The sequence below is a fragment of the Trichomycterus rosablanca genome, chromosome 4, assembly GCF_030014385.1.
Source record: "Trichomycterus rosablanca isolate fTriRos1 chromosome 4, fTriRos1.hap1, whole genome shotgun sequence".
NCBI classification, from domain to species: Eukaryota; Metazoa; Chordata; class Actinopteri; order Siluriformes; family Trichomycteridae; genus Trichomycterus; species Trichomycterus rosablanca.
In genome coordinates this window covers 40,157,000-40,173,979 of record NC_085991.1, presented here as the reverse complement: position 1 = coordinate 40,173,979, position 16,980 = coordinate 40,157,000, and the positions used below count along the sequence as shown (strand labels likewise).

At 41.8% G+C, this 16,980-nt stretch overlaps 1 protein-coding gene and 1 long non-coding RNA gene across 10 annotated transcripts in view; both read left to right on the top strand.

Annotated features, from left to right (window-relative positions):
• LOC134312390 (uncharacterized) overlaps positions 1-13,482 on the top strand; it is a 163,902-nt gene extending 150,420 nt beyond the window's left edge. Inside the window, exon 3 of the long non-coding RNA XR_010011540.1 lies at positions 13,290-13,482. This is a non-coding gene — a long non-coding RNA (uncharacterized LOC134312390). The remainder of the gene's footprint in view (positions 1-13,289) is intronic.
• Positions 13,483-13,561: 79 nt separating this feature from the next.
• Positions 13,562-16,980, top strand: part of nlgn2a (neuroligin 2a) — a 211,983-nt gene continuing 208,564 nt past the window's right edge. For 8 of the 9 annotated variants that reach the window (XM_062994298.1, XM_062994297.1, XM_062994302.1 and 5 more), the window contains exon 1: positions 13,562-14,058. In XM_062994298.1, the coding sequence (XP_062850368.1) occupies positions 13,587-14,058 (472 nt within the window). In that variant the 5' untranslated portion in view covers positions 13,562-13,586. The remainder of the gene's footprint in view (positions 14,059-16,980) is intronic. The other variant, XM_062994304.1, reaches the window with a different exon arrangement.

Here is a 16,980-nt window from a genome sequence, read left to right as displayed (position 1 = left end):
CGGTGTGGCTTTCACACTACACAACTGATTGGTGATAGGGGGTTTCACGCTACACGACTGGTCGGTGATAGGGGGTTTCACACTACACGAATTATCACCAACTGGACTCACAGACGAGCTTCTATGGTCTCCCAAACTATGTTTTGTTACGAAAACAAACGCAAGAAGTGACGAGGAGTTTAATGATACCACGTCCAAAAATGCACGTCAACAAGTAGCGAGCGATCAAAGTTTGTACGCTGATGTGCAGCGTAAAATCAAGGAGAAAAAATAAATGAATCTGAGTGGATTTGGCTACGTGAGCAGCATGGATTGTTCTGTAGTGAGTTGGAGGTTAATAAATATTTTTTGCAATGCAACGTTGGTGTTTTGTAGAGAACGATAAGGTCAGAAATACTGTAAAACTTGTGTGTGCCGATGTATTCTGATATAAAGTGTATTATGCCTCTGTCCCACCTTTTTACAACTTTTCCCCTGCATTTCCCCTCACACCGTATCTTGCGTTCTCATTGACTGTTCAACATAGCACTCATTGCCAGTTGGGCAACTCAGATGCAGATATTTGACAAGCTAGAAATCTCTCTTCGATCGCGGAGCACTCGGTGAGCCCCTCGGATCGAGTTGTTGAGCAGTTCACACTTAGCGATTGAGAGCCAAGTTTCGATTGCCAACCGAACGCTGAGTTGCTCCCGAGCCGGCAAATCTAGCACCGATCAGTCGGCGAGCGAAAATCAGGGCAAAAATCGTGTCGTTTGAAGTAGGCATTAGATAACTCATCACAGCCTGCTCTGTACCACAAAACCTCCGAGCCACAAGTCTCGCTCGCCTTGATCCTTCACCCAGAACTCGGGAAAGATGAGCATCTTTTCTGTACTAGCACCCAAGTGGTGGAACGAACTTTCCCTGTCTGTCCGAACATCAGAGTCTCTTACTGTCTTCAAAAGACGATTAAAGACCCACCCTACTAAGCACTTAAGCTGAAAACTAACGTACTTACTAACCCTCGTTTTTATTACATATTTCCTTTAATTCTTATTTTTATTATTATTTTTTTTAATCCTTTGTTCTAACAGGGTTTCAGCAGACTTGTGTTATTGGACTACTGTCTACTCAAACTAGAGTAAGGTAATGTTTACTGTGCAAGCAATTCTGTAAGTCATTCTGGATAAGCACGTCTTCTAAATGTCAAAAATGTAAATATACTTTACTACTTATTACTCTTTAAAAAGGTGTGCTATTTGTTTAAATTTTTTATCATATTTTAAGTGAAAATAAATATAAAATTTTTCTTTGATCAGCTGCTCCCATCCCCTTCTCCTCGGCTCCACAGTAGCATATTTTCTACAGGTATTCTACCAGCCAACAGTACTAGTAAGGACCCCAGTTAAATCTAAGGAGGATACATACTTTGGTGGATTTGCCAGACTAGTGGCCAATTTTGTATGCTACAGGGACTGCCAGTTGTGTCTGCTGGGGGGTGCCCAGCCAACCAGTAGCAGAGCCGAGATTTGAACTCAGAATCCTAGCACTCGTGTGATAGTGGAATATAAGCTGCGCCACCTGGGTGCATATATACGTGTAGGTATGTACACTCACTCACTCAATTTCCAATCAGGGTCCCGGGGGGAGGGGGGCAGCTGGAGCTTATCCCAGCTTTTCAATGGGCGCAAGGCACACAGTAACACCCTGGACGGGGCGCCAGTCCATCGCAGGGCAGACACACACACACACACACACACACACACCTATTCACTTATACAGGGGTTGGACAATAAAACTGAAACACCTGCTTTTAGACCACAATAATTTATTAGTATGGTGTAGGGCCTCCTTTTGCGGCCAATACAGCGTCAATTCATCTTGGAAATGACATATACAAGTCCTGCACAGTGGTCAGAGGGATTTTAAGCCATTCTTCTTGCAGGATAGTGGCCAGGTCACTACGTGATGCTGGTGGAGGAAAACGTTTCCTGACTCGCTTCTCCAAAACACCCCAAAGTGGCTCAATAATATTTAGATCTGGTGACTGTGCAGGCCATGGGAGATGTTCAACTTCACTTTCATGTTCATCAAACCAATCTTTCACCAGTCTTGCTGTGTGTATTGGTGCATTGTCATCCTGATACACGGCACCGCCATTGGATGCACATGGTCCTCCAGAATGGTTCGGTAGTCCTTGGCAGTGACGCGCCCATCTAGCACAAGTATTGGGCCAAGGGAATGCCATGATATGGCAGCCCAAACCATCACTGATCCACCCCCATGCTTCACTCTGGGCATGCAACAGTCTGGGTGGTACGCTTCTTTGGGGCTTCTCCACACCGTAACTCTCCCGGATGTGGGGAAAACAGTAAAGGTGGACTCATCAGAGAACAATACATGTTTCACATTGTCCACAGCCCAAGATTTGCGCTCCTTGCACCATTGAAACCGACGTTTGGCATTGGCACGAGTGACCAAAGGTTTGGCTATAGCAGCCCGGCCGTGTATATTGACCCTGTAGAGCTCCCGACGGACAGTTCTGGTGGAAACAGGAGAGTTGAGGTGCACATTTAATTCTGCCGTGATTTGGGCAGCCGTGGTTTTATGTTTTTTGGATACAATCCGGGTTAGCACCCGAACATCCCTTTCAGACAGCTTCCTCTTGCGTCCACAGTTAATCCTGTTGGATGTGGTTTGTCCTTCTTGGTGGTATGCTGACATTACCCTGGATACCGTGGCTCTTGATACATCACAAAGACTTGCTGTCTTGGTCACAGATGCGCCAGCAAGACGTGCACCAACAATTTGTCCTCTTTTGAACTCTGGTATGTCACCCATAATGTTGTGTGCATTGCAATATTTTGAGCAAAACTGTGCTCTTACCCTGCTAATTGAACCTTTACACTCTGCTCTTACTGGTGCAATGTGCAATTAATGAAGAATGGCCACCAGACTGGTCCAATTTAGCCATGAAACCTCCCACACTAAAATTAGTGTCTCCAATTAACCTGACTGCATGTTTTTGGACAGTGGGAGGAAAGCAGAGCTCCTGGAGGAAACCCACGCAGACACGGGGAGAACATGCAAACACCACACAGAAAGGACTTGGACCGCCCCACCTAGGGATCGAACCCAGGACCTTCTTGCTGTGAGGGCAACAGTGCTACCCACCGAGCCACCGTGCCGCCCTACATGTGTACAGTACAATGAAATTTTTTTTCCGCATATCCCAGCTTGTTTGGAAGCTGGAGTCAGATCACAGGGTCAGCCGTTGTATGGCGCCACTGGAGCAGACTGGGTGAAGGGCCTTGCTTAAGGGTCCAGCAGTGGCTGCATAGCAGAGGCTGGATTTGAACCACCAGTCTTCCAATTGATAGCCCAAAGCTCTACCCACTATAGGCTACCCTGTTCGGTCCCTAATTAATTAAATAATTGAAATTGGTTAAATCATATGTCCACTTATTAATTTTATAAATTTAAATTTTATGTTTAATAAATCATGTTGAAATCGAAGGATGCAGCCGCCAACAATCTGTGTCATTAAATTCCTCGTTTTGCCCATAGTGACCGCCGCCTTTCCTCCGTACCTCTAACCATCTGTCGGCTCAATCACTCGTCGCTCTGCAGGGCACTGATCAGCTCTGATCAGCTCTTATCTTAATTTTCTGGGAGGAGAGAGAGATTAATTGGGGAGGAGGGGTGGGTGGTGAACCCGAAGTTTGACCTAGCCTTAGGCAGCTTTGATATCGGTGAGCTGTCTGACTGCTGTCTTGTGCAGAAGCCCGCACATGCTGAATCCTGTCATCTTTCAGGGGGCTGGAACTTCACCCTAAGAGAAGAAGCAGACAGGTGACAGATAAATGGAAAACCTTTAAAAATACACGGGGAAACATAAGTCAGATGATTCAGAAGAGGTGTGCTGTGTGTCGCTGGCATAAAAATGCTAAACACGGTCGGGTTCCCTTGATTTTGGATTACATTTGGAGGTGGGAAAGGTATAAGTGATTTGAAATGAGGGGGGAAATAAATTGGCAAAAGCTTTTATCACAAAGTGAGCAAGTAAATGTGTTCACCAAGAGAACATTATCATAAATGCTGTTGTGGTTTTTGCTAGTATGTTTTGGATCTACTTACAGCACAAAGTACCACATTACAAAGACCAAAAGTATTTGAACACCTGACCATGAGCTTGTTGGATATCCCATTTCAAAAGCAAACAGAATTAAAATAGAGTGACCTGTGAACAACAGCATCTCTTTTGAGATAGCTTCTCACAACACTGAAGTGTGCCTGTGGAATTTTGTGCCCATTCAGTCAAAGGAGCGTTTGTATGGCTGGGCATTGATGTTGGTCAAGAAAGCCTCAATTGATGTTGAGTTTATTTTTAAAGCTGTTCAGTAGGGCTGAGCTCGGGGTTTCTTGCAGGCCACTGGAGTTTCTTTAAACTGAGTTTTACTTCATGTCTTTATAGAGCTTGCTTTGTGCACAGGGGGTGCACTTCACAGTCCGTTATACTCCTCCTGCAAAGTTGGAAGCATATAATTTCCTTTATGTAACTGGTCACTAGAAGGGTTGTCCCAATACTTTTGTCCATATAATATAATTCTGATGGAACGTCTCATGCACAAGATGGAATATTTTTATTGTGATGGTTCCACAATGACAATTCCCCAATCTAAAGAACACCAGGATTTTCTGAGCAGCCCTATTGCAGGTCTTTTTTTCACGACTGCTGTCCACTAGAGCTGGGCGGTTCCTGAATCACCTGGGTTAATGATTCGAATCTTTGTACTGAATCAGGAACCACGAGCAGACTCCACGGACTGTGATTTGGCTGAACCGACTTCACTCCAGTCCGTGAAATTAAGTAATAAGTTAAAATAAGTTATGTAGCAGATTTTATGCACATGCTATTATTATTATTATTATTATTATTATTATTATCAGTAGTAGTGTTATAGATTAGTAATGCAGCATATTTTCTTGTAAGCAAAACAACAACAAAATATAGTTGTTACTATTATTATTAAAATGCAAATGCTTACAGGCTACTTTAGGACTGTACCACTTAAGGAGTATCATAGCCCCCATGGTAATTTATGATGGTGATTTTGTGCCTCTGTGGCTGCCTGACTGGGTCAAGTTACCATGGCAATTTGTTGTTGACCATCTTCCTTGAACCCTTGATCCATTAATATACCCATCTCCCCCCTCCTTGTCCCTATCCCCCATGATCAAGATTTCACTCAGAAAAAAGTGTCAACTTGTCACTGACAAGAGAAGTGTGAAGTGCCAAGAGAATTAATAGAGAAGGATTTATTTACAGAATATGATTAGACGGAAGACAAGTGATATTTGGATGCATTTTCATGCAGTAAATCAATCGCAATCAAGATGTCAGTACAAGTGACTCAAGTGAACCGGATCACATTACTGAGTGACTCGGATTAACCCGAGTCCATAAAATGAACCAAATTTACCACCACTACTGTCCACAGCATGATTAACAGCCAATAGTAACCTCCCCTCCCCACCCACACATCAATGTTTAGCGTTCATGTAAGATGTTTAATGTAGTCTTGCACTTTTTCTTGCTTTTTTGTTGCATTCTTTTGTTAATATGTGCACGAGCGGCACGGTGGCTCATGGATAGTCAAGTCAAGTCAAATTTATTTATATAGCGCTTTTTACAATAGACATTGTCTCAAGGTAACCTTACAGAATCCAGGACCGACAGACCAAAAGCCCCTGTTGAGCAAGTCGAGGGGAACAGTGGCCAGGAAAAACTCCCTTACAATTACAGGAAGAAACCTTGAGAGGAACCAGACTAAGCAGGGACCCATCCTCATTGGGTGGCCTGGATGATACTTTAAATAAATAGGATTTACACAAATCATACACACACAAATTAAAATGAACTAAAAGCTATAACTAGCAATAAATAATTGGAGTTCTTCATTATTCAGTCCTGTCTGTGATGAAGTCTGTCGTGAGTTCTTGACATTTTTGGTGCAAACACGCCAGGTTCCCGTCATATCTGGCAGGAGCAGCATTGTTGGCACGGCAGTCTCAACTTCATTCCTTAACCTCGGGTGTGTAAACAGGTTTCCCTCAGAACCACCTTGGGGTAGAACAACAGAAAATGTAGTTAAAATGTGAATTGAGTAAGATTTGAGTCAGTTTTGCAGAGAGTGACTTTAGACTCCCTAACTTTAGGCACCCCTAATTATTGCAACATAACTAAAAGGGAGAGCGAGCAGGTAACAAGGTCATGAAGGCTTTCACAGGACATCAGCGCCCACCTCCCCCACCGTCATCAAACCTGAGTGATCGGACAAGAGAGGCAGAACGACAGCAACCCAACATCCCTGATTACCACAAGTTTCTATGACCAAGAACCCCCAAGCTCTGCGCCTTTGTCTATATTAGGATAGCATTGTCGCCTCACAGCAAGAAGGTCCTGGATTCGATTCCTAGGTGGAGTGGTCCGGGTTCTTTCTGTGTGGAGTTTGCATGTTCTCCCTGTGTCTGCATGGGTTTCCTCCAGGAGCTTCAGTTTCCAAAGATATGCAAGAGAGTTGAACTGGAGATACTAAATTGTCCATGACTGTGTTTGACATTAAACACTTGAACTGATGTAACCAGTAATTACCTGTACTTTCATGAATGTAACCAAAGTGTGTAAAACATGACGTTAAAATCCTAATAAATAATAAATATTATGTTAATATGTGCAGTTAAGTCTTAAAGGCTGTTAATATGAGTATCTATTGTCACTGGTGTTTATTGCTGTAGCACCCAAATTTGACTCAATTCTATCTATTGGTGGCCCATATACAGGGGCGTAACTACCGGGGGGCAGGTGCACTGGGGTCCATGGCAGGGGGGGCCCTCCACGTTACATGAACTCAACCCCCAATCGCTCTGCCCCCCCACTGGCTGCACTCGCCAGGTCATTATTATTATAGATGGCACACCGCATGAACTTGTATTATGTATAATCGAGGGAGTACCTTTAATTCATTCTGATCAGCTATCTGCATACAGCATTTATATTAAATTTGTTGAGGGCCCATGAGCTCCTAGTTACGCCACTGCCCATATATGACATTTAAGATGTGATTTTTACCCCTTTCATAAATATGTTAACTGTATGTACATTTTCATAAGTCAGACGATGCCCACAAACACTTGCAGTAACAATATCTACTCTTGTGATCTGAGGTAGGCCTGTTGCCAGCCTCTCCCACCAAGACGAAAGCAGCAGGCATGAACATCTCCGTGTATACACATGTATGTGTGCAAATGAATGGAAATCTCTCCCTTGTTTATTTCAGCCATTCATCATTATCTGCCACTGCCTTAATGTGCACAGTGTGGCCACAACATCCCAATTATGCTTTGTAACTATGCCAATTAAGCAATTAAGTCCCAAATAACCTGAGAGTAGTGCGGTGGCGATGCCCATGCCAGCCGTACACCTGCGCTGTGCCCAGTTTGTTACCACTTCAGGCTGCCCAGAGGGCGGACGTGTCAGGCGCTTTGAGAGCGGCCCAGCAGAGTGATTAAGAGCTGTGTCACCCTGGCTCAGAATCAGAAAGAAGCAAATCTCATTAGGTTGATGTATTGCTTTATAAACAAGGCCTCTGTTTCCAGATCAGCCTGCAATATGAAAACGATCAGTAAACGAAGAAAGTGGATTGTAGTGATGCTAGAACTTCTCAAGCAGTGAGCTGGTCCAGCTCAGTATTGTGTAGATGCACTGGGGGTCTGTCTGAAAACCTAGTGAGCTGCTTTGCTGCCTACTGCCTACCTAGGCAGCTGCCCAAGCAGAGAAGATTCTATAAGACATCAAACTCATAAGGCTGATTATTTAGACGCACTACTTACACATCACCTCAGTTTTTGCTTTTTAAGCTAACACAGTTAGCCCCAGGCCATTCAAACCAATGGGCTGGGGAGACACAACCTGCTAGCATGCCAGCTAACATTTCCCTCCGTGTACCTAAAATGGTTAAATTGTCACTGACAAGCCAGAATTTGCAAATAAATGACACTTGTTCACCTTTATACAAATTAAAAATCAATAAGAATTTATTTACCTTTGAAAAGAACTACATTAGGTGTTCTACATTCATCTGTCATATTTGTAATTTTTTGTGAGAAAAGTTGTGCCGCACTGAATGCTGGGATTGCCTTCACCGTTTAAAAAAGCACTGGATGCTCCCTCGTTATTCAGTCAGATTATTGCTTAGAATTAAGGCACCTCAGTAGGCAGCATTTTAAGGTATCTAAGATTTAGACATGCCTTCTTTTTAGGATGACGTAAAATGCCATCTATGTAGAGCTCACTAGGTTTTCAGACAGACCCTATATGTATATAAGTATGTGGACACCTTACCATAAGCTAATTGGAGAATATATATTAAGGAAGACCTTTCAGGTTCTTTTGATGTATCTTAATGGGAAATTCAAATAAAAGCATATTTTTGAGGAGAGTGAGGCATTAATGTTGGACAGGAGGGACGTTTTTACTCATTCTAAAGGTGCTCAGTTGGGTTTAAGGTCAAGGCTTTAGGCAGGCTACTAGAGTTCCTCCATACCAAACTTATTCAAACAGGTTTATAATTGAATATAATATTACATATTCCATAACATGTGTTACATGTATTCACACTTACATTTTTAGCATTTAGCTGACTCAATTAATTATGACTTAAACCGACCAGGCATAACATGATGACCGCTGACAGGTGTAGTGAATAACAATGATTATCTCTTCATCACGGCACCTGTTAGGCAGCAAGTGAACATTTTATCCTCAAAGTAGATGTGTTAGAAGCAGGAAAAATGGGCGAGCGTAAGGATTTGAGCGAGTTTGACAAGGGCCAACTTGTGATGTCTACACGACTGGGTCAGAGCATCTCCAAAACTGCAGCTGTTGTGGGGTGTTCTCGGTCTGCAGTGGTCAGCATCTATCAAAAGTGGTCCAAGGAAGGAAAAGTGGTAAACCCAGTGACAGGGTCATGGGCGGCCAAGGCTCATTGATGCACGTGGGGAGGGAAGGCTGGTCCGTGTGGTCCGATCCAACAGACGAGCTACTGTAGCTCAAATTGCTGAAGAAGTTAATGCTGGTTCTGATAGAAAGGTGTCAGTATACACAGTGGACTGAATTTTTATATCTTTTCTGATTGAAGTGACTTTCAAAATAGTGCACGGTTTAACGTTAGCACAGTTTGGATAACCGTGCATGATGGGGTGAGGTGAAATTAAATGATTGGTTTTACAGCCTGTCTTCAGCTCACATTATTAAAACGCAGTACATTTTTGTGTGGGTGACATGGGAGTGTATTTCAGGCCATGTATTCCAGGGGGCATATTGGCATATCAGAATATTGAACAGGCTGACAGTGTAATAGCAGCAGGAATAGAGACATTAAGCTATTATATGGTGTTGGAAAGAAAGAGAGAGAAATAAAGCAGGAATAACTAGAGAAGAGCTTGCATTTGGACCGCTGATGGTTTCTATGGTGCTAATGATAATGGTGGTGATAGAGTGAATGATAAATTATTGCATGTTGCTTCTTATTTTCATTGTTTTATGTTCTTTTATGGTTTTGGATATTTTTGTTCCCTGGCACCCTGCTGATCTAGCTGTGAAGTGGGTGTTCTCATGTGTGTGTATAACTGTATGTATGTGGGTAACTAGAGACAGCTGGCCTCACAACACTTGTAGCCAAAAGCTAACTGCTAACTCCAGAGGAAATTAATCTAAAAGCAATTGATGCATTAATCATCTCTCACACAATCGGCAGCTTTGGAAAAACAAAAGGAGGGCCCAGTGTGGGAGGAATCTGTTTCAGTTCTTAATTAGGCTTCATATTCACTTTATTTACTTCACAAACTGTTATAATGTCTTCATTGAACAAACACTTGTAAGTAATTAATGACTGATTTATTGTTAAGTAAAAGGCAGCTTAAGAAAAAGCAATAACTCATCATTTTTTACCATGAGCTATCATAGTACGCAATAGCTCTGGGAGGCAGAATGCTAACCTGGGATTACTTTAGAACACGTGTTAAACTCAAGGCCCACGGGCCAAATCCGGCCCGTCACGTCATTTTAATTGTTTTAAAATATACTATAAAATCGTACATCAACTGCATCTCCCACAATGCATGCAGATCTATCTATCTATCTATCTATCTATCTATCTATCTATCTATCTATCTATCTATCTATCTATCTATCTATCTATCTACAGTGCCTTGCAAAAGTATTCAGCCCCCTTGAACTTTTCAACCTTTTGCCACATTTCAGGCTTCAAACATAACGATATGAAATTGTAATTTTTTGTGAAGAATCAACAACAAGTGGGACACAATCGTGAAGTGGAACGAAATTTATTGGATATTTTAAACTTTTTTTAGAAATAAAAAACTAAAAAGTGGGGCGTGCAATATTATTCAGCCCCTTTACTTTCAGTGCAGCAAACTCACTCCAGAAGTTCAGTGAGGATCTCTGAATGATCCAATGTTGACCTAAATGACTGATGGTGATAAATAGAATCCACCTGTGTGTAATCAAGTCTCCGTATAAATGCACCTGCTCTGTGACAGTCTCAGAGTTCTGTTTAAAGCGCAGAGAGCATCATGAAGACCAAGGAACACACCAGGCAGGTCCGAGATACTGTTGTGGAAAAGTTTAAAGCCGGATTTGGATACAAAAAGATTTCCCAAGCTTTAAACATCTCAAGGAGCACTGTGCAAGCGATCATATTGAAATGGAAGGAGTATCAGACCACTGCAAATCTACCAAGACCCGGCCGTCCCTCTAAACTTTCAGCTCAAACAAGGAGAAGACTGATCAGGGATGCAGCCAAGAGGCCCATGATCACTCTGAATGAACTGCAGAGATCTACAGCTGAGGTGGGAGAATCTGTCCATAGGACACAATCAGTCGTACACTGCACAAATCTGGCCTTTATGGAAGAGTGGCAAGAAGAAAGCCATTTCTCAAAGATATCTATAAAAAGTCACCTGGGAGACACACCAAACATGTGGAAGAAGGTGCTCTGGTCAGATGAAACCAAAATCGAACTTTTTGGCCACAATGCAAAACGTTATGTTTGGCGTAAAAGCAACACAGCTCATCACCCTGAACACACCATCCCCACTGTCAAACATGGTGGTGGCAGCATCATGGTTTGGGCCTGCTTTTCTTCAGCAGGGACAGGGAAGATGGTTAAAATTGATGGGAAGATGGATGGAGCCAAATACAGGACCATTCTGGAAGAAAACCTGTTGCAGTCTGCAAAAGACCTGAGACTGGGACAGAGATTTATCTTCCAACAAGACAATGATCCAAATCATAAAGCAAAATCTACAATGGAATGGTTCACAAATAAACGTATCCAGGTGTTAGAATGGCCAAGTCAAAGTCCAGACCTGAATCCCATCGAGAATCTGTGGAAAGAGCTGAAAACTGCTGTTCACAAACGCTCTCCATCCAACCTCACTGAGCTCGAGCTGTTTTGCAAGGAAGAATGGGCAAAAATTTCTGTCTCTCGATGTGCAAAACTGATAGAGACATACCCCAAGCGACTTGCAGCTGTAATCGCAGCAAAAGGTGGCGCTACAAAGTATTAACGCAAGGGGGCTGAATAATATTGCACGCCCCACTTTTCAGTTTTTTATTTCTAAAAAAAGTTTAAAATATCCAATAAATTTCGTTCCACTTCACGATTGTGTCCCACTTGTTGTTGATTCTTCACAAAAAATTACAATTTCATATCGTTATGTTTGAAGCCTGAAATGTGGCAAAAGGTTGAAAAGTTTAAGGGGGCTGAATACTTTTGCAAGGCACTGTATCTATCTATCTATCTATCTGTCTGTCTGTCTGTCTGTCTCTCTGTCTGTCTCTCTGTCTATCTATTTATTTATCTATCTACCTGTCTGTCTGTCTATGTATCTGTCTGTCTGTCTCTATCTGTCTATCTATCTGTCTGTCTCTAACTATCTATCTGTCTGTCTCTCTGTCTATCTATCTATGTACCTATCTACCTGTCTGTCTGTCTATTTATTTACCCATCTACCTGTCTGTCTTTCTACCTGTCTGTCTCTATCTGTCTATCTATCTGTCTGTCTCTAACTATCTATCTGTCTGTCTCTCTGTCTATCTATCTATGTACCTATCTACCTGTCTGTCTGTCTATTTATTTACCCATCTACCTGTCTGTCTTTCTACCTGTCTGTCTCTCTATCTATTCATTTATCTATCTACCTGTCTGTTTTTATCTGTCTGTCTGTCTGTCTGTCTGTCTGTCTGTCTGTCTGTCTGTCTCTATCTATCTATCTATCTATCTATCTATCTATCTATCTATCTATCTATCTATTTATTTATCTATCTACATGTCGGTCTGTCTGTCTACCTGTCTGTTTCTTTATCTATTTATCTATCTATCTACCTGTCTGTCTGTCTGTCTGTCTCTATCTATCTGTCTGTCTGTCTACCTGTCTTTCTGTCTGTCTGTCTATTTACCCATTTACCTGTCTATCTGTCTATCTATCTATCTATCTATCTATCTATCTATCTATCTATCTATCTACCTGTCTGTCTGTCTGTCTGTCTGTCTGTCTATCTATTTATTTACCCATCTACCTGTCTGTCTGTCTACCTGTCTGTCTCTCTATCTATTCATTTATCTATCTACCTGTCTGTCTTTATCTATCTATCTATCTATCTATCTATCTATCTATCTATCTATCTATCTATCTATCTACCTGTCTATCTATCTATCTATCTATCTATCTATCTATCTATCTATCTATCTATCTATCTATCTATCTATCTATCTATCTATCTATCTATCTATCTATCTATCTATCTATCTATCTATCTATCTATCTATCTATCTATCTATCTATCTATCTATCTATCTATATGTAAATATTATTTTGTTTTATGCTTGAATATAACCAAAAATGTTGTGTGACATATACAGTATGTGTGAAATATGAATCATTGCTAATTGTTACTAAATTAAACATAGACCATTTATTTAGATTTAGTTGTCTTTCTGTTAGTCTGTGTTTTTGTTGAATGATTTTAGTCTTAATCTTAATGTATATATCTATATTAGTAAGCATTTTATCTTTATTGTACATGTCAAAAAACATCATTTGAATACAAGTGAATAAAAATACTAAAAAAGTCATAATCTGAATGTTTTTACAATATCAAATTTGACATTCAGTTATTTCAGTTTAACCTGTGACCTCTGACTATTTTACTCTCTCTCTTACAGGATTAAGAGTCAAGGAGATATCTGAGACCAACCCTGTGAAAACAGTTCATGGCGATGGAACGTAACAGAGTTATCACTTTTCACCTCTGCAACATCGTCACATCAAGCTGCCAAAACTGAAGGCAACACCGGCTACTTCTCTCACTCGCCCTCCTTCTGGTCCCCTCTGTTTTCCTAATACCTGGTTTTATTTCCTCCCTGTTTTCACTGATTCACTTTTGGCTGCTGTTGTTCGTCCACATCTGTCTGGATTATCACTCCGAATCTTTTGACCTGTGAGACATAAGGAAATCAGCCATGTGCCCACCGTGCAGATGCAAGTGGGAATCGGGCTGTGTCCGCAGACTGGACACTTTCAGTTGTGTTTACCTCCTGTGCTTGGCTCTGTGGCTAATCCTGGGCTCGTGTCAGCGCTACGACCCCGGCACTAAGCACCCCGTAGTCAGCACCAACTATGGAAAGCTGCGTGGAATCAAAAAAGAACTAAACAATGAGATCCTAGGACCGGTGGAGCAGTACCTGGGTGTGCCGTATGCTACGCCACCCATCGGTGATCGCAGGTTTCAACCCCCGGAGGCTCCTGGCTCATGGCAGGAGGTGCGCAATGCCACCCAGTTTGCACCCGTGTGCCCGCAGAACCTGCATGGTGTGCTACCTGAGATTATGCTGCCTGTGTGGTTTTCTGACGGTTTGGATGTGGCTGCTACGTACATTCAGAACCAGAGCGAGGACTGTCTCTATCTTAATGTCTACGTGCCCACCGAGGACGGTGAGCTGCCACATCTAGCACTTTACTAAACATCCATATTTATAGGGGTTAATTACTTGTAGCCTGTCTGTAGCCTGTAGCCTATGCTCAATTTTTAGCCCATTCACTATCTACATCAATGAAATGAGCCTGCATGAGACTAATACTAAGCAGATATTCTTCAGGTGGTGGACCATTCTCAGGTCAATGTGCTATACTCTAACTTATGACATTCAAAAGTAACCTGTGGTTAAAATGTATATTACATTACCACCCACACAAACTATCTCAGACAAATAATATCCAATCTGTGGTGGCTTTGAGTCAATAGATGGGCTTTAAAGTTGGGCATGCGGCCAAAATACCTTAGTTAGTAAATCTATAAAAAAAAAAACCCAAAAATAATGTATTATATACAAGGGATCTTCAAAAAGTTTCCACACTTTTATATTTTGGTTGGAAACGGGGAGGGTGGGAGGAGTAGTAATTGGTCGTGTCTGAGAGAGAGATTATAAGATTTAGCGCCATCTGATTTCCACCTTTTTGGACGCTTAAAGAAGCTTTAAGGGGAAGAAGATTTTCATGTGATGATGATGATGATGTGAAAGCAGCAGTGCATCAGTAGCTACACACTCAACAGAAACATTGTTTGCTGATATCATTAAAAAGTTGGTACGACGCCGGGAAAAATGCATCGTAATGTGACTGTGTAGAAAAGTGACGTCATGGAAACTGTGTGGAAACTTTTTGAAGAACCCGATCAGCCATTACATTATAACCACCTCCTTGTTTATACACTCACTGTCCATTTTATAAGCTCCACTTACCATGTAGAAGCACTTTGTAGTTCTACAATTACTGACTGTAGTCCATCTATTTCTCTACATACTTTTTTAACTTTAATGTCAGTGTCACTGCAGTGCTGAGAATGATCCACCACCTAAATGATACCTGCTCTCTGGTGGTCCAGTGGGGGTCCTGACCATTGAAGAACAGCATGAAAGGAGGCTAACAAAGTATGCATAGAAACAGATGGACTACAGTCAGTCATTGTAGAACTACAAAGTGCTTCTATATGGTACATGGAGCTGATAAAATGGACAGAGTGTAGAAACAAGGAGGTGGTTTTAATGTTATGACTGATCAGTATATTTATATATATATATACAGTGGGGTCAAAAAGTATTTAGTCAGCCACTGATTGTGCAGGTTCTCCTACTTAGAAAGATGAGAGAGGTCTGTAATTTTCATCATAGGTACACTTCAACTATGAGAGACAAAATGAGAAAAAAATCCAGGAAATCACATTGTAGGATTTTTAAAGAATTTATTTGTAAATTATGGTGGAAAATAAGTATTTGGTCAATAACAAACAAGCAAGATTTCTGGCTCTCACAGACCTGTAACTTCTTCTTTAAGAAGCTCTTCTGTCCTCCACTCGTTACCTGTATTAATGGCACGTGTTTGACCTCGTTATCTGTACAAAAGACACCTGTCCACAGCCTCAAACAGTCAGACTCCAAACTCAACCATGGCCAAGACCAAAGAGCTGTCGAAGGACACCAGGAAGAAAACTGTAGACCTGCACCAGGCTGGGAAGAGTGAATCTACAATAGGCAAGCAGGTTGGTGTGAATAAATCAACTGTGGGAGCAACTGTAAGAAAATGGAAGACATACAAGACCATTGATAATCTCCCTTGGGGTCAAGATCTCATCCCGTGGGGTCAAAATGATCATGAGAACGATGAGCAAAAATCCCAGAACTACACGGAGGGACCTGATGAATGACCTGCAGAGAGCTGGGACCAAAGTTACCAAGGCTACCATCAGTAACACACTACGCCGAGAGGGACTCAAATCCTGCAGTGCCAGGCGTGTCCCCCTGCTTAAGCCAGTACATGTCCAGGCCCGTCTGAAGTTTGCCAGAGAGCATATGGATGATCCAGAAGAGGATTGGGAGAATATCATGTGGTCAGATGAAACCAAAATGGAACTTTTTGGTAAAAACTCAACTCATCATGTTTGGAGGAAGAAGAATGCTGAGTTGCACACCATACCTACTGTAAAGCATGGGGGTGGAAACATCATGCTTTGGGGCTGTTTTTCTGCAAAGGGGACAGGACGACTGATCCGTGTTAAGGGAAGAATGAACGGGGCCATGTATCGTGAGATTTTAAGCCAAAACCTCCTTCCATCAGTGAGAGCATTGAAGATGGAACGTGGCTGGGTCTTCCAGCATGACAATGATCCCAAACACACCGCTCGAGCAACGAAGGAGTGGCTCCGTAAAAAGCATTTCAAGGTCCTGGAGTGGCCTAGCCAGTCTCCAGACCTCAACCCCATAGAAAATTTGTGGAGTCCGTGTTGCCCAGCGACAGCCCCAAAACATCACTGCTCTAGAGGAGATCTGCATGGAGGAATGGGCCAAAATACCAGCTACAGTGTGTGCAAACCTGGTGAAGACTTACAGAAAACGTTTGACCTCTGTCATTGCCAACAAAGGTTATGTTACAAAGTATTGAGTTGAACTTTTGTTATTGACCAAATACTTACTGTATTTTCCACCATAATTTACAAATAAATTCTTTAAAAATCCTACAATGTGATTTCCTGAATTTTTTTTTCTCATTTTGTCTCTCATAGTTGAAGTGTACCTATGATGAAAATTACAGACCTCTCTCATCTTTCTAAGTAGGAGAACCTGCACAATCAGTGGCTGACTAAATACTTTTTGGCCCCACTGTATATATACACTCAAATACCACATTACAATCTCTGAATACTTTGAATGAAAGAGTACAATACACAACATTAAGCACAATTAAAGAAAACCTTTTTATACATTTTAATATGACACCCAAGGACAGTGGTGCAATGTGCTTTAAAAACCAAATGATTGTTTCTAAAAACGTCAGTTGAGACAAAAATATGATTTTCCATTT